Source organism: Pectinophora gossypiella, chromosome 5, assembly GCF_024362695.1.
Source record: "Pectinophora gossypiella chromosome 5, ilPecGoss1.1, whole genome shotgun sequence".
Taxonomy (NCBI): Eukaryota; Metazoa; Arthropoda; class Insecta; order Lepidoptera; family Gelechiidae; genus Pectinophora; species Pectinophora gossypiella.
The window spans coordinates 8109716-8128602 of record NC_065408.1 but is presented as its reverse complement, the minus strand read 5'-3'; the positions used below and the strand labels follow the sequence as shown (position 1 = coordinate 8128602).

The 18887-nt window shown below is 37.0% G+C and overlaps 1 protein-coding gene and 1 long non-coding RNA gene across 2 annotated transcripts in view; one reads left to right on the top strand and one right to left on the bottom strand.

The window, feature by feature from the left end:
- The window catches only part of LOC126366817 (uncharacterized), a 190228-nt gene that overhangs the window by 116019 nt on the left and 55322 nt on the right, over positions 1 to 18887 (bottom strand). The window lies entirely within an intron of this gene.
- LOC126366757 (uncharacterized) overlaps positions 1 to 18887 on the top strand; it is a 65222-nt gene that overhangs the window by 32861 nt on the left and 13474 nt on the right. The window contains exons 3-4 of the mRNA XM_050009997.1: positions 5259 to 5467; positions 8339 to 8474. Coding sequence (XP_049865954.1) covers positions 5259 to 5467; positions 8339 to 8474 — 345 coding nt within the window. The remainder of the gene's footprint in view (positions 1 to 5258; positions 5468 to 8338; positions 8475 to 18887) is intronic.

Sequence of the window (18887 nt, the reverse complement as noted above, 5' to 3'; positions counted from 1 at the left end):
ACCTAGATGGCGTACATAATAGCGGAATCTGTGTAAAACGTAAATAATTTAGTCTTTTTAACCCCCGACGCAAAAACGACGGGGTGTTATAAGTTTGACGTGTCTGTGTAAATGTGTATGTGTCTGTCTGTGGCATCGTAGCTTCCAAACGGATGATCAGATTTTATTGCGGTTTGTTTTTGTTTGAAAGGTATATCAGTCGAGAATGTTCTTGTATTTCAGGCTATGTTTGGTGGAAATCGGTTCAGGTCTTCAAGGTCATCAGGTCGTTTGTTAAGTGTGATAGGAATGTTACAAGCTCAGTTTGCTTGCAAGCATATGTGGGATAAGTTATTTTTGCTTTTTATAGGGTTTAGCCTGGTTTAGCATTTTTAACCTTTTGTCATAATAATTGAATACTTTTTTTGGTCGGGGTTTTTTTTTTCTCATTAACCATTTTTTCTGAACTTCATTTTATTTGTGCCTCAACTCACAAGAGGTAAAATGATAATGAATTTTCTTAAAATTATTGATGTCTTATGTATGAAGTATTTATTTCCTGTTTGTGTAATTATTGATTAAATATACAATCCCATACAAAAGTAAGGCATAGTCAAACTATCCATCTCTCAAGTCTAATTCAACATGCATCTTACGAGAGAGTTTGAGGTTAGATAATATACTATTCACGTCGAATAGGAAAATTTCACTAAGAAATTCAAATTGCAATTGGGTATTGTGTTTCAGTAATGCTAATAGAGTTCGCATTGCTTAATGCCGGTTCATGTTTAATATGTATAACTTGAAGAATATTCAAATAATAAAAGAATATAACTTAACTGAATATAGCATTTCAGGATTTAAATTGCTACGTCTCGAGATGGTATTATCAGAATATTAAATGCAATAAAATATTCACAAAACGAAATAAGAAACGAAACCGTTTTCTTTTAAGTTCACAAGAGATACATTAAAAAAGCTTATTTGATATGGATAATGCGAGTCAAGAAAATGAAGTTGCGCGGTGTATTTGTTTGAGCCCTGCTACATGAAACGAGTGTATAGTGTATACTTTAGAGTATATACTTTGGGATATACACTCGTTCTCAAGATTTTCAAGGAATTCGGCTATCCCGTATTTAATATCAGCATAATTTATTTATGACCTTCCGTTATCTTAAGAGCTTACGTTGTACGTAGGTATTTTTTTTCCTACGGAAAAGATTGATGGCAGAAAGTTAATATTCCTTGTATTCATAGCCCCAAGCTTGTCTAAAGTCGGCTAGGTGATGAGATGATTTGATGAAATACAAAAAATAGAAACCTGTTATCATGTTGGTCTAATAAAGCTTGGTAAAACGCGGGTAGATCGGTTGTTTGTTTGCGATGGCTGTATGGTCACAAGTACTAATATGTAATCACTTTGAAACCATGTCACATTAACTTTTTTAACAAATTAAACCGTAAATCTCATTAAATGTCATATATGATAGTGCGACAGGGTTCTAAAGTGGGTACATGATATTGCTCATGACTGTACCTCTATGTTAATTGGGAATATATTTAGTGCTTATATTAATTTATATATTTACCCGATTGCGGTGAAGCAAAAAGAAGAATTATGTGTTTGACCGCTATGTATGTATGCATGTCTCTTCCACCCAACCTTAGCACAAATTGGCATTCGGAAGAATTTCAGAGAAATTTACCTATTTTCTTATTTCACGTTTTTCAGAGCGTGATTTTTCCGTAGTCGGGTTTTTTTTATTTTTTATTAAACGACGTCAATAAAGGAGGTTATCAATTTCACCTTCAAAATATGTCTAAAATAAAATGAATTTACATTTTAACATTGTATTGAACAAACATTTTTAGTCGTTTTTTTTTAATTTACTTACTTTTTTATTTATTTAAGAAGATACATTATTACATGGTAACTATTATTAAATTTTAGCGTATTTCTCTAGACTTCTCATAATGCTAAGACTGATATTTATTCTTACAGGCAGACAAACGTATTTCAATTTAGAATGCGATGTAAGGACGAAACTTTAACGAAATTAAGAACACCGTTAGGCTTGGACGCCGATAGGTACGCTAGGTAGTGTTCCTTTGAAGGTAAATACAATTGGATTTTGCAAATATTCGTGAGAGATTTCAATCATAGATTTGAAGATCCGAAGCCTAATGCTTTGTTCTTTTATTCATGGTTTTATTTATTGGTGAAATATTAGTAAACCCTGTACCTATGGTACCTTTCATATCGAAGTCGACATTTTCATGATAGGGTTTCAATACTTGAACACATTTTAATTAGGTATATTAATTCCCTTAGCGACGCTATTAGAATTGGTTTAGGTATTCCTCGCGTAGCCAATAGAGTTGGATTATTGTTGCTATTTATAATCTGCATTATCGAGATTCTCTGAGGGAGCTGTTTAAAGAAGTTAATATACTGACTGTTGCAAGTCAATATATTTATGAAAACATTATGTATGTCTGTAAAAAAGTATCTCTCCTTCTGAGATACTGTGAAAGACATACATACAATACAAGTAACAAAAATAAAATTAATAAAATTAATAGCCGGAACCATCGGCTTAATAACGCGGAAAGCTTGGAATCATCTTACTTTTTTGGACAAACAAGTGATTCAAGCCTAACATGTCCTCAATGAAATAGAATCAAGATTTTTTTTGTCGTGAAATTGAAATATCTTTCAAAGTTACAAAGCTGAAAAGTATAATCTTCAATGGTAAACAGAACCACACGAACTGAACACATCATTTCTTGATCGCCCCGTTTTGCAATCAGATATGGAAACATGTCGGTACCCTGGGTCACAGATATGAAGCAAATAGAATGCGAAACAACCTCTTTAAAGTAAGCATTGGAAAGGAATTGGAAAATGGTAGAAATTCATGTAAACAATCCGACCAAGTGGAAAGAGAAGTTTATTTCTATCTGCAATTTAAATGCATCAGCTAAAGTTATAGGTAATCTATACTTACATAATTATGTAGCTACATTGATTTATAAACATAAACACTACTATACTTGATTTGAAGTAACAATAAAATTATCTTTATAGGTATATCATATCTTCTAAGCAGGTACCTAGAAACCTATTTTGAAAAGTTCATGGGAGTTATTGACGAAGCTCTACGTGAGATTTAATAATGTTTCTATAAAATGAAGAAAACGGGGCGGAAAGGTTCTAGAATGGCGACCACGTGTCGGACGACGCTCATTGGGTAGGCCTGCTACAAGGTGGACCGACGATCTGGTGAAGGTCGCGGGAAGCCGCTGGATGCGGGCAGCGTAGGACCGATCGTCGTGGAAATCCTTGGGGGAGGCCTATGCCCAGCAGTGGGCGTCGTACGGCTGATGATGATGGAAATGAAGAAGTGGCGAGACTTGGATAACTTGCTTACATTAATGATGTTGAGTATTTTAAAGATATTACTTTTATTAGTGTAGGAAAGGAAGCTAGTGGACCCCAACATTCATTTCTCAGGCGACAAAACTTTGCAGTATGATAAAGTAATGTGAAATAAACTTACTTACTTCATAAATATCCAAAAAAGTCTTCATTTAGTAATCAGAATTCCATAATTTATCTCGAACCGAGTACACGACCCAATTCAGTGACAAAGTCCTACTAGCGTCTGTCTAGGCAAGGAAGCCGTGTAGTGGCGCAACCCCTTACGTGCGTCCATTACTTAAATATTTAATACAACCTTGACCCAAAGAGAATATAAATACACTTAAAGAACTTCTTGCCCTGGACATAATATCTACAAGTCAGCTCTATCTAAAGACCTTGAAAACGTGAAAGGTTTTTCAACAATGACAATGAAATGACGAAACACAATGTGTATCAAAGTAAGATTGAATTGAGATAGATGCTCGTAGATTTCTATTTGACGAACGAAGAAAAAATTGTTGAAGATACATTAGAAGCTACACCTATCAAGATAGTACAGTGAAAGGTGTGAAACATTACATTAACTAATTTAATATCAAAATTTGAACATATTTGAAACATAAGTGATAATAAGTCCAAAGGTTATTATAAAGTTAGTGATTAATTAGAAGATATAAATGCATGGGATTAACTGTCTGAGAACTGATATTAGGCAGCTAAATTACTCAATTGTATAACAATATTTTATGGTTTTTTTTTTAAAGAACTTCTAGGGCCCTGTGCCGAGGTTTTCTTGCAGCTTCTTTACCCCGGCTATACAGGTTGTGAGAAGCTGCAGTAGTTTTAGGCGAATGAGACGTTCGTTATGTAAAAATTGACGATTCAAAGTGTAACTATGTTACTTACAGAATAAAGATATTTTTGAATTTGAATTTGAAAGGTAGTAATGTAAGAGAGTAATATATTTGTACTTTGTATGTCAAATGACCTTGCAGGCAGCATTATTATTTTTGTTTCATATCATAACAAATCTTTTTCTCGAATGTGACGTACTGTGCACATATGACTCTGAAAACAACATATTTATCGATTTATGATAATCCTGTGATTAGCATTTCTTTTATGATTCATAATAATAATAATTAATTTCTTGTTGTTTATTTGTCTTCGGGGATATAGTACGTAGTATTATTCCTTATTCTATTACACAGGTGTGACGCTATGTTATATTATGCATTCTAAACTCTATTCATCACAGTCCATCTCTCTCTCTCTCTATTTAAGAGCTGCGCTCTTGTCGGTGGAGTAACCGCCATTCCTCTCTTCTTCCCGCCAAAACCTTCACCTCCCGATACGACACGACCTGCACCTTCTCTTTTATTTGTTTCATAAATGTTATCCTAACATTCTCTGATTCTGACTACCCTAATAGGGATATAGTCGTGAATTTATGTTGTCTGATTGTAATTTGGTGTTGTATGTTCCTTTCGTGCAACAAAGTAGAACAAGTAAACAACAACAAGTAGTAGTAAGTAGTAAAAAGATTCGTGCTTCGGAAGGCACGTTAAGCCGTTGGTCCCGGCTATTACTTACTGATGTAAGTACGTAGTCGTTACATGAGTCATGTCAGGGGCCTTTAGCGGCTCAATAATAACCCTGACACCAGGATTGATGGGGTTGTAATTCACCTCACAATCCACACGATAGAAGAAGAAGTAGTAAGTAGTAGTGTGTAGTGTAAGTGTAGTATTTGTGTTGGCATAACCACCAAGAGTGGCTCAAGCCTCGAAAACAATTAGATTAAAAAAAAAGTATTTGTGTATTGTATTGTAAAGGTAACTTTTGTCAACAGGCGTCCGAGGCCTCCACAACCTGGAGATCAACGTACCGACGGCGGTCCTTGTAGGGGAGACAGTGACCTTGGAGTGTAGCTGGCAGCTGGAAGACGAAGAAGCTCTGTACAGCGTCAAGTGGTACAGAGGTCGCGAAGAGTTCTACCGATACATCCCTAAAGAACTCCCTCACACGAGAGTGTTCCCTCTACCCGGAATAGAAGTGGATGTAAGTCTTTGATGATTATTCTTATATCTTTGAATTATGTACTTGGTAGAACGCTTGCCACTCACTTTGAGGTCGCAGGTTCGAATCCAGCACAGGCCTAAACCAATGATTGTCGAATTTGTTTTCGAATCCATGTTTGGATCATAAATGATTATCACGTGCTCAGCGATGAAGGAATAGGTACATCGTGAGGAATCCCACATTCTCGAGAAATACATTTTAGGAGGTATGTGACCTAACCTGCATCAGACATAAAAATCAGATCAGAATTAAAAAAACGGACCTGTCAAATCTTCAGGTTAGGTATGCGGACCCTGTGAAAAATGGGATAATGCTAGGGGTATGACTAAAGCAAGAAAAATGATTACAAGTAAGCCTGCTGCATCCCATTGCAAGGCAAAGGCGGGTTTTTCTTTGTATAAAATGTTTCTCTTTTAAATTCTAAGTAGAAAAATATTCATAGGAGTCTTGGTACTATTTATTCGTAATAAGTAAGTATATCATCAAAAGATTTAAGTTTCTCATTTAGACTTGTCTTTTTTTACCATACCTATCTAGCAATGAAATGAAAATAAGAATTATTGATGAATAACCTTCTTGCAATATTTAATACAAGTCTATAAATATCGATGGATTTAAATAATGTTAAAGAAGACGAAATATATATTTTTATATTAAATTCTCGTGAATAGGTATTTTCTCAAATCTACTCGTGGTATGCACTTTGTTAGTAATTTTTTTGTCAAATACATCCACAGCGGTATGCACAGGGTATTAAGCAGGCGTTACCATAGAACAGCTATAATCTTCTTTTTATGATAGTCCTATATTCTATTAAAAACACTTTTTAAACACTTTTGCACCATCATAGAATCTAATAAGCCAGGATCAGATCATCTAATCAGATTAGATAAAAACATATATGTGGTATATTTCAAGAATTATATAACGATGGAAGGAAGCGAGTCATTCCCGATACAAGTCTTTTTACTACTTAATAGGAAGACTTATTCACATATTGTTATGTTGATTTCGAAAATAAACTAATTTTATTTTATTTTTTAATTATGTTATTTATACTAAATCTATTGATAAAAAATCAACAAAAAAACTATTGGTACTGGTTTATTGGTATGATATTTATTATATGTGTAAAAATAAAAACAAATTAAACATGTGTTATATTCATTACGATCACAATTTTATCAGTAATTTAAAAATCTTTTTAAACATTTACTGTCTCAATATTAGTCAATATTATTAGTGTCTGTTTGAATTGCTAATCAACCACGAATTATATTCCGGGAACGCCTTATAGTCTGCAGGAATAAAAGAACGAGAATTTTCGGTTCAAGGAAATTACTTTTTGGTACTAACGTCCATGCATGCTATATTACAATCGAATACGTATGATTATTTTCGAAACAATCAGAACCCAACCAAACCAATTGCTCTGCGGAGCACGCTCAACAACTTTAATTATTAATTGTCGTAAAAGCAAAACTATGTATGTCGGTTACCTTTTCACATTTAAATCAAATCAAATGTACTTTATTGGACATGCACACAAACAGAACATACAAAACAACAACACATAACTACTTACACTAAACTAACTGCTCTGCATGACAACAGCGCCGCGCGTGGCGCGAATTATATCGAGAGTTTCGACTAATAGACACAGCGACTGTTATCTACGTGGATAGATGTCGTACAGCTATTGGTCAAAGTTCTCCATATCGCGGCATGGTTGCTGTGCCGCGACGGCTGTACTAATTTATATTTCTTTTTTAAATTATACATTAAAAAAAAATTGGCACAAAGAAGTATTGAAACCCAGGAACAAATTTAAAGTACCTACTTACATAAAATGTTATTGCATTAGACAGATTACAAACAATAGGTACCTACTTATTAATCATAATTTTGATGAGTTATTAATCCTTCCGAATGCAATTATCTCTGACGTAAAACAATCGTTGGTTATTCCATTTAGTGTTTGTTTCTCTAGACACTAATTGATATAAATTACCTGTAGATTTGATATCAGGTTGTTATCAAATCACACACCTATGTGGTATATTTAAGTAAATATACAGTAGCGACCTGAAAATCGGGCAAATGATAGATTCATCTATCAACGGTTGATTAGGAACTTGAAAAACATTGTGAGGAAAGGAAACCCACATTCCCGAGAAATGCATTTTCGGAGGTATGTGACCTAACCTGTATAGGGCTGGCTTTCCCTTCGCGGATTGGAAGGTCAGACAGGGAGTCTCTTTTGTAAAAATCCGGACAAGTCAATTCTTCAGGTTAGGTAAGCGGACCCTGTGAAAAGCGGGATAATGCTAAGGGGATGATGATGATATCAGGTAACTATCATCATCATGTCTCTAGCGCCTCCAGTTTTTCACAGCGTTCGCTTACCTAACATAAGGAATTGTCTGGGCCGGTTTTAGTTGGTCGCAAGTTATCTTCTGATTACTTGGAGCTCTGCTCACCCCATTAGTTATATTGTGTTCACAAAGAGAAAGATTGATAAATAACTAGATACATTTACAGCTTTTCCATATACTGGCTTCAGCCCTCCTACAACTATACGTTTAATTCTGCTTGCCAGTTATTCTGTGCGTCATGTGGCCGAACCTTCAAATCGAAGTTCAGTTTTGCTAGCCACATTAGAGCCTATCATAACAACGACCTGGGATAGACATTTAGGAGTCGCCGTCGCCGGACACGGCTTGGACGCCATGATGATGATGATGATGTACTGGCTTACAATAAAGCTGCGGGTTCAAGTCTGAAAAGCGATCTTTTTCTTTGTATATTTTTTACTAAGCTCGATTATTAAATATGCATTTTGTTGCTCAGATATCCCGGTCAGGCGCTCGTCGTGTGGTCCTGCAGCAGGCGACGCCTGCTATGGCCGGCAGATTCCGCTGCGAGGTGTCTGCTGACGCGCCCACCTTCCACACCGAGATAAGATCCGCACCGCTAGAGGTCGTTGGTAAGACTAAAAGACATTGCAACTATTCTCTGGGAATACCAATAAGAAATCGTTCATATTCAATTTAGGATCATCAGAGAACACATATAAAAGTCAAGATTCTATGGAATGTGCTATGGTTGAGAAGATTCTGAGCGCGAAACTCCGTGTGGTTGACATACGGTTTTTTTTACCATATGGTTGGAGCGCGAACCGTCGTCCCGTCGTTTCATCCCCCACCCCGGGACATATACCTAAACCAGAACAGAGATGATTGGAATAATTCGTCGCAATATGTGTTTCCCTTTCATCACAATTTTATAATTCTCGACCGATAAGAATTTCATTATATCACCCACCTTATACTTGTCTATTGATAGTAAGTGACGCAGTACAAGACATTTTTTGAAAATCTTTTCAGTACGTCTTGAGCTTTATTCTGTAGAAATAAATAAATAAATTGTATCCAAGCTGTATTGTAATAAATATTTAATATGGTTTAAGAAGTCACGTAGGTACGAAGCCTGGATTAGATAAAAACGACCTTTCTACAAGCAAAATCCTTTAAGATGATATAGGAAAATGATACAACAGGTAACAGTTCTACTGTTCCTTTTGTAGATAACTTGTTATAAGCCTATTAAAGCTCTCCATACAGAAGCGCTACTCTGAGCGTTGCGGTTCGGGGAGCGGACGTGTGTATGAAAACGCGTTCCGGCGCGGTTTTTAAGCGAACGCGTGCATAAAATCTCGAACATTACATAATATTCCCAACTCGAAACGCCTCCATGTTGCCTTTATGTGTATCAAACACTTTAATTTAAAGTAGGCAAACTGTATGCTGTATGCATGTTTTTGATTTATCGAACCACTAAGTCAGTAAGTAATAAATCTCTTTCTAGGCTTGTAATGTTTAAAATTTAATGAAGAGATGATGATGAAGATGAAAAATGGATGTATGAAGAAATAAAATGTAAGACATGGGTTTAAGTACTTAAATTTATTAATTACTAAGAGAACCAAAGTTACACAAAAATATAAATAGGTATTTGGAACTTTTAAATCCTAAGGGTACATTCCAGGTATTCAAGGCCACTGGTCATTCGTTAAGCATTATTAAATAATAAGAAAGGTATTATAAAAACCTCCCTAGCTCGTTTGCCCTCGGCGGCGGGAAGGAAGCCGAGCCGACTAGAAGCAGCTACCAATAAGCTGTAGCTGTAGCAGTAGCAGAACAGCTGTACAAAACACCCGTCATAGAACAGAACAGCCTTCGTAAAACAGCCGTCACAAAACACCTTCGCAAAACAGCCACCCCAAAACACCTTCCCAAAACACCTCCTGTCGGAGGTCGAGAAGCCACGTATGCGGCCAACGTACGATGACGTCGATGCCACGACGCTGGGACAAAATGGCGGAGCAACGTGTCCACGCCACGGACACCAAAACCACACCAGAATAAAAATTTACGAAGATTTGGCGGCGCGTGCGACGGAGTTGCGGGCCACCGGTCACACGCTTATAAACCGCCCGAAATTCACACTAAAAATCGAAGGTGTGGACACACCCGCTCGGCGGAGCGCTGTCTGGGGAATGCGGCAGCTCGCAGGCGCAGGACTATATAAATCGCCCAATTCAACGCCTACGTCACGGACAAAGCTAGTACGACCTCAATCGTCCGTTAGATGACGCCGCCGTCGCACACTCAAAATGCAAGTTATTAACAAGTCCAAGGACAGGAGACAGACCGAAAATTCCCAAATATAATTTTGTATTAAATATTGACACCAACATTCTTCAGCAGCCACGTGACAAGGGACTCCAAGATATAGCCTTCCGTATAATATCGGCACACGCCATCTTCCGGTTACTGGTGGAAAGTCGCCGACTGCGGAGCCAAACGATAGCAAGTCGATGCTTCCGGACCTTACATCGAACAAGGCGAGATGGCGCTGTGTTCAATACTACACAAAAAAGCTATAAAACGGATCCCCTGTAACTAATCCGGAGGCTGAAAGAAACGGCACTACAATACCTCCCCACCCAAAAGGATTTCCGAGTGAAAAAAAAATAATTAAAAAATAAAACAAACGAGGAAATCCCAGCTGGCCCTCCAGCTGATCCCTCAAACAAACCAAAACTCAAACCTCCACAAAAATATTCAAGAGAAATAATTTAAAATAAAAAGTAAAACTATAGCAATGAAAATAAATAAAGGCAAAAAAATGCCATTCCGTACAAACAGTAAAAAGAAAATCCTAGAAATACAAAGAAAAACTTAAAAAGAATAGAAAAAAAATAAAGGCAAAAATGCCATTGCCGGCGGAGGCCAAACAACGTAAAAACTTGCCTGTGACGGCACATGAACCACCCGTGCTCACCATGAGCACAACAACATCTGATAGCATCCAAGAAATTCTTCGCATCCAAAAATACTTCGCATCCAAAAAATACTTCGCATCCAAGAAATACTTCGCATCCAAGAAATACTTCGCATCCAAGAAATCGCATCAATAGCGCGCATACGAGCGCCAAAAACATGTCGGTAAGCAAGTCGCAATGACTCATTACAACAACAATACGTGTCCGTAGCAATAACTACGTCCACCAACGAACACTAACGACTTCAAAAGCCATCAGTCACAACCACCACTCCCTCAACATCTTAAAATGGTGGGGAAGTGACCTCACCTTACAATTGGCGAGTGCTCGACCCCAACCATCAACAAACACTAATGACTTCAACAGCCATCAGTCACAACTACCACTCTCTCGACATCTCAAAATGGTGGAGAAGTGACCTCACCTTACAATTGGCGAGTGCTCGACCCCAACCATCAATAAACACTAATGACTCAACAGCCATCAGTCACAACTACCACTCCCTCAACATCTCAAAATGGTGGAGAAGTGACCTCACCTTATAATTGGCGAGTGCTCGACCCCAACCATCAATAAACCACACGATTAGGTACTAATCCCTACCTAACGCGAAACAAAAAAAAAGTAAAAAAAAAAATATAAAAAAAAACGACCCAACTTGTTGATGGCGGCGCGGCGTGCCGCCGGTGTGGCCGCGCGTCCACCCGCAAGCTGCTCGGAAATAAAGTTAAAAAGAAAAAAAAATAAAAAAGAAATAATAAAAATAACTGGATATGTCGACAGTGGCAGTGTGGGGAACCTAGGGAATGCCCACACGTCCACCGTCAACAATTTAATAGGCCACAATTCGCCAGTGGCGGCGCGGCGAGCCCCGCAGCGGCCGCGTGTCCACCAGTAAATCGGCTCCTATACCTAACCTAAAAGACAACTAACCTAAATGATTCCCCAACGCTGCCGGTGTACCCACACCTTCAAAATGTGAAGATGTATAGTACAAGTGGTGGCCCTGCACCATGAAATAATACCTCGTAAATTATTTCATCTTTACGTAATAGATGAAATTTAATTGAACGTTCTTCCAATGCCATGTTTAAAAAAAATGAATGACCAATGTACTTTAACAAAGATTTAACTAAGTACTAAGTTTTAAAGAAAAAATAATCAAAGAATATTTTCATTAACTAAATACCTACTTGAAAAGTAAAAATAAATGCAAATAAACAAAATGCACATGTAAAAAAGTAAGTTATTTGTAAAACTAACAATGTATAAATGTTATTTATATATCGTATTTAATCCAATTGAAAAGATTAGAAATTATCCGGTAATAGAATACAAAACTATTAAGCAAACAATAGCTCAACAATAAAAGATTGTACCACGTAATACTAACGAGCGTATAAAAAAAACAAAACCAGTTTATTTGCTATAAGCTCAAAAGGAATGCAAGATAGATAACAAGCACGTAGGTACTTATGTATAGCCGTGGTTATACAACCAAGAACTATAATTTCACTAGACAGCAAGTTAAATGTTTAATTGAAATTAGGCCGAAATGCTTTTATAAATTGTTGCATAATTTGAAAGAATTTACAAATTGTAAATAAACCTTGAGGGTATAAATCAAAAATATAATTCTAAACTCACGCCAAGTTTCATAAAATTTTGAAGAAAAAAGCTGTGTAGCAAAGCTAAGCAGTAAACTAGCAACAATAATAATTTTACTCAAGAATGTTAAAAATTCAAAGTTACATTAAAAAAAACCTTCGTAGGGTATATAATGTTTTGTTTTATAAAAGCAAATTTGTGATAAAAACAAAAAAGTAAGCTCAAAATTTTAAGAAACAATTAAAGAAGTTTAATAATACAGAAAAATAGCTGCAACGCAGTATAAATTTTTTTAACAATGTGATGTTATAAAATGCTATACGAGTTCAAAGTCCAAACTTTAAAAGTATGCAAAGCAAAAGAAATATATAATGCAAATTTAAATTTAAAAACACAGTTATACAAAATAGTTTGTAGGTATAAGTAAATTAACTTGTTTCGTTTAAAGCACACATCAATATGAACACGATAAATCTTATTCACTAGGGGGTAAATGAAGAAACACCACCACCACACAATTTGTTCTTTTTACACGTTACAAAAAAAAATACACAACGAATGACCAGCCGATCCTCGAGCGAAAGACCGAAGACCGGGGGCGTACCCTGAACCTTTAGACCTCAGTAATCGGGCGCCATGTAATGTTTAAAATTTAATGAAGAGATGATGATGAAGATGAAAAATGGATGTATGAAGAAATAAAATGTAAGACATGGGTTTAAGTACTTAAATTTATTAATTACTAAGAGAACCAAAGTTACACAAAAATATAAATAGGTATTTGGAACTTTTAAATCCTAAGGGTACATTCCAGGTATTCAAGGCCACTGGTCATTCGTTAAGCATTATTAAATAATAAGAAAGGTATTATAAAAACCTCCCTAGCTCGTTTGCCCTCGGCGGCGGGAAGGAAGCCGAGCCGACTAGAAGCAGCTACCAATAAGCTGTAGCTGTAGCAGTAGCAGAACAGCTGTACAAAACACCCGTCATAGAACAGAACAGCCTTCGTAAAACAGCCGTCACAAAACACCTTCGCAAAACAGCCACCCCAAAACACCTTCCCAAAACACCTCCTGTCGGAGGTCGAGAAGCCACGTATGCGGCCAACGTACGATGACGTCGATGCCACGACGCTGGGACAAAATGGCGGAGCAACGTGTCCACGCCACGGACACCAAAACCACACCAGAATAAAAATTTACGAAGATTTGGCGGCGCGTGCGACGGAGTTGCGGGCCACCGGTCACACGCTTATAAACCGCCCGAAATTCACACTAAAAATCGAAGGTGTGGACACACCCGCTCGGCGGAGCGCTGTCTGGGGAATGCGGCAGCTCGCAGGCGCAGGACTATATAAATCGCCCAATTCAACGCCTACGTCACGGACAAAGCTAGTACGACCTCAATCGTCCGTTAGATGACGCCGCCGTCGCACACTCAAAATGCAAGTTATTAACAAGTCCAAGGACAGGAGACAGACCGAAAATTCCCAAATATAATTTTGTATTAAATATTGACACCAACATTCTTCAGCAGCCACGTGACAAGGGACTCCAAGATATAGCCTTCCGTATAATATCGGCACACGCCATCTTCCGGTTACTGGTGGAAAGTCGCCGACTGCGGAGCCAAACGATAGCAAGTCGATGCTTCCGGACCTTACATCGAACAAGGCGAGATGGCGCTGTGTTCAATACTACACAAAAAAGCTATAAAACGGATCCCCTGTAACTAATCCGGAGGCTGAAAGAAACGGCACTACAGGCTGCTCTAAGAATTTCGCCGTCATAGAGAATTTCAATTGTAAATTGATTTAATCCATTAAGAAATATAGACCACTTATTAATAAAGTTGCCGATTATATATTATTTTTTGTACACTTGTGCCTAATAGAATGGCTATTAAACTAGATCGCTTTTGGTCATTGCGCTTCTACTTTCATTAGGTAGGGAGTACTTATAGTGTCGATGTGTCTTATAGGCATATATATTCTCATAAAATGGCTGCACATAAATATACTTGAAAGAACCAATTTCTCCATATACTTTTACATAATATTACATTCACTTCAAGTCCTCGATCATACTACTTACTTAATTTAGGTAACGTAGGTATATACCAACCACATAAAAGTGAATAAAAACATCTGTCCACTTAAGAACCATTGAACATTGCGAGGTGCACACCGGTCAGTTCTGTAGCCACTTGTAGGTCAAGATGCGCTCTGCACCTCTTCAAGTTGTTTGAAAGACACTTCTTTTTTCTCTACAATTATCCGTTGTTACGTCCAGCTGGTGAAAGAACACGAGAACTTTGTACCGTATTCTTGTGTACGTGAGTTTAAAAAGTTTTGATCTCTTTTACATGAGAAACACAATAAAGTGAGGATTTAGTTTGATCCTTATTGATTACTATATAAAACTGATACTATACCTATAACAATAACTAAGAATGAATTAAGTCGAGTGTTATTTAATAGTTATTTTTAATAACTGATCTTGACTGTCCTTTGTTTGGCTAGGGCATTGCAGGCTGTATCACCTAATTGTCCGAAAACGTAAGATGATTACGTGCTCTGAAGCATGTTAAGCCGTTGGTTCCGGGCAGCTAGCTCAAAACACCGCCATCAACCCACAGTGGTGCTATATAGTGGAGGGGAGTTGTGTGATCTGCAGTGGGACGTATATTATGTTATGTACTGAACAGTTATTCGCCATACCCGTAGCACAAACGCAAGAAGATGGCATACGAAAGACGCAGGCAGATGGTGAACAATGCACCGTCCGACGACCGAGCTTAGCGTATAAATTATACTGAATTCATATTGCAAGTTTAAGATGACATCGTAACAAAAACTTTGAAGGTTGATTCAGGTCATAATTCTGAGTTGATATCAAGAGGAATTTTCCATCGCAAAAGTATGGAACGAAAAATAATTAAAAAAAAACACTAAAATTTTCATGAATTTTCCGACAGGAAAATCTACTTGATATGAACTCAGAATCATGGTCCGAATCATCCCTCCAGTATTTGTTACGGTGTCAGTAACACCCTGTCTGCTTGTATGGCTACTTGTATGTACTTGTACAGGGTGTAAGTGACGTCGTAACAAATACTGAGGGGGATGATTCAGCTCCTTATTCTGAGTTAGTTAGTATCTATGTGTATTTTGCTGTGACCTCGTACCTGGTTGTTGACATAGACCCCGCTCCGCCGTTTTCCGTTTTGAAAGAACAGGCCAAGGACGTCACTTCTGCTCCACATTCAACTACCTAATAAAAGGCTTCCTTCACTTAGACACTAAAATGGCTGTTCATAAAAACAAGGTTATCCTTACTCATATTTCATATACGAAAGTATCTCAGTCTGTCTGTTCATTTTTACGCTTAAACCACTGAACCGACTTAGATGGAATTTCGTATAGGTAAACTTTGTTCAAGACCTGGGAAAGGATATACCTCTTCTTCTTCTATCGTGTGGGTTGTGAGGTGGAGTACCAACCTCATCAACCCCGGTGTCAGGGTTACTATTGAGCCGCTACAGGCCCCTGGCATGTAACGACTAATTACTTACATCAGAAGCACGGATCATCTTACTTCCGAACAATCAGATATACCTAGTATACTTTATATAATGAAAATCACCCCTTAAGAGGATGAAAATGGGTTGGAAAGAGGTGAGGTTTATGCGAACGGAGTCGCGGGCGGAAAACTAGTCAGTCTAATAAGGGCATAACTATTTATGCTCATAATATTTTCGAAACATTGCCGCCGGTTCGTATGTTGATGAATACAAAATCTTGCCAAATGTGGTGAGACGCTGCTTGGCTCCATTATTAGTCGGTAGAATAAATTGGATGGCCCAAAACATGGTAATACACGAGATGACGGGATAATCACGTCGTGTCGCTGTTTTGTTGTTTGTACAGCGACATCGACGCAAGAGCACGAACAGCGAACGATAAAAAACGACTCCAATACGAATTAATACTATTCCCGTATTGCCCTTTGCAAATCGTATATTTGCTTACGCATTACAGCCTCCTGTTGATAGGTGGGATAGTCCTATTCTGGGTTTTTGGGTGAAGATGCATGTGTGCTCAAGATATGTTACGAGGAGGATGCTGTTGTAAATAATAGCAAATTGGCAGTTCCTATATATGTGTAATATGTGTGTAGGATAGGTACTAACATAGTTTAAGTTTACATTGTTTCTAACAAATATGGATTTAGATCTGAAATAAAATAATTAATTAATTCATTCATTCATTACCTGAGAACTGACTCTAGATTTGAAAGCGAAAATATTATGTTGTTTTTAATTTGTTACGGTTGAAATAAATCGAACAAGAACAGGCCGATCTATCTTTTGCTTCTAATTTTTTTTTTAATAATAAGATCAAAATACAAAAGAACGTTAAAACCTTTGTCACAAACAAGTTCACAAAGAGTCTGTTATGAAAGACAAAACGGGGTTGTTCTTTTAATATTTTTTTTCTTCCCTAAAGTCTTCAAAACAAGGTAGGTCAGTCTTTTAAATCGCTCCACTGCCTTCGTTTTGCCTTTTCAGTCCAAGAAGTCTTAGTGATTCACTTAATTAATAATTCTTCACTTAACCGTACAATGAGATTTAGAACATATATTCAATAAAACAAATCTAAAGAATAAAAATACTTCGTTGTTTATGGCTTCGTGCTTCGGTTTCCATTGTTAAAGTTGGTCTGACTGATTTCATTTAAAAACCGATTGACACGATGTCTGTAGACCCGAATGGTCTTGGTCACGCGAATTAATATTGTTTTTTTATTTATTTTATTTATTTAGATAGGTATACCAACAGTACACATATTGTAAAGTTATACAATACAAGTCTTAAATTAGTTTTTGTATATGTGCTCCAATTACAGGTACACACAACATTCGTAATTACAACAACAAACTTATATATCTAAGTGTATATATATTTATATATAATTAAATATGTATAAAACTTAAACAGAAATTAACTTCTAAATTAAAACAGCCATAAATCTTCTTAGAAAACATAAGAGTTAAAACTATAACATATACATAGGTATACAACAAAATTAAGTAGTGTTGGAAACAAATGAATTAAAATTAAAAATTAAAAATACAAATGGGAAAATGTACGTTATGAATTTATGATGATACAGAGTTTGTAACATGCCTCAGTATCTTAGCTTTCAGTGTGTGAATGGAATCATGGAAAATGTCTATATCCTTTATTTTAGAATTTAACAGGTTGTATTCGTCACAGATCCTTAATATTGGCGAATGTGAAGTGAGGTTGGTTCTACAGAATGGTAGTTCGAAAGTTCTATTGACAGGAAACCGAGGAATACAGCGAGGAACTTTCAGCGCCAATTTACTTAAAATTTGCTCACAGTCAATTGTTAGTGTTACTATGCAAGCCAAATTCTATTTAGTAATCTATGTTTGTGCTCTATTTGCCCCGGTATGATTATTATGAACGTGCTTGTATTTAGACCGGACACTTCTATTGTGAGTTGTATTACTACTACATAAGCGTAACTTATTCACTGTAGACGATGTAAGTACAGAATAAAGAAGGTACCATAGATTCGCTAAGCGCACCACGTCAACTCGAAACGAATTTCAGTGAAAAAGTGTGCGTAATTCATCGTCAGCTTTTAAGAGACAATGTGATCTTACTGTCAGGTATTACGTTGCATTGTGCTACGCTAGCGTAACGCTGTGCTACGAGCGTCATACGCCAGCCGACGCGCGACGACGCCGCCCCACGTCACCCCATGTATCACGCCACAGAAATGCTTACCGCCGCTCACTTTTGTCACGTGTTCCGACATAAATTGTGAATTAGACTGTATTCCGTAAACGTTTTTCGTGTTAATTTATTATCATTCCACAGATTATATTTGGAAAGTAAATACGGTTTTCATTTACAGCGACGTTATGGGTCTAATAAATATTTAAACTTTATGTATTCTCGTGATAGAGACCCGCTGTCGTAAATATTTAGCCCTTAGATAGAGCACGATCACTGTTTTATAAAAAGTAGTTTTACCGTGTTTTAATATATTTTTGAAACAGATAAGTAAGAGATTTTCTGATACTCTAAAATACCAGTGTGAAAACTGTGTTCGGTACAAAAACATAGGTATTTTATTATAACTCTGTGTATCAATAAGAAAGAGTAAACAAACAGGGAGAGACGTGCCGCGAGCATGGGCGGTGGTATTAAATTATGATGGCTGAGACACGGGCCGAAAAATAAAAGGATTAACCCGTCTAACTTGAGCTAAAATGGATTATCTGACCTCAACCGGGAATCTCCTTCCCTAAGGTCACAGGAGATTGAACAGGATAAAAGATTTTATTTTTCCATTGAAGTACCCCACCTCACCTTTTGTATTTGACGTGTTCTAAATTGAATATTAAATTG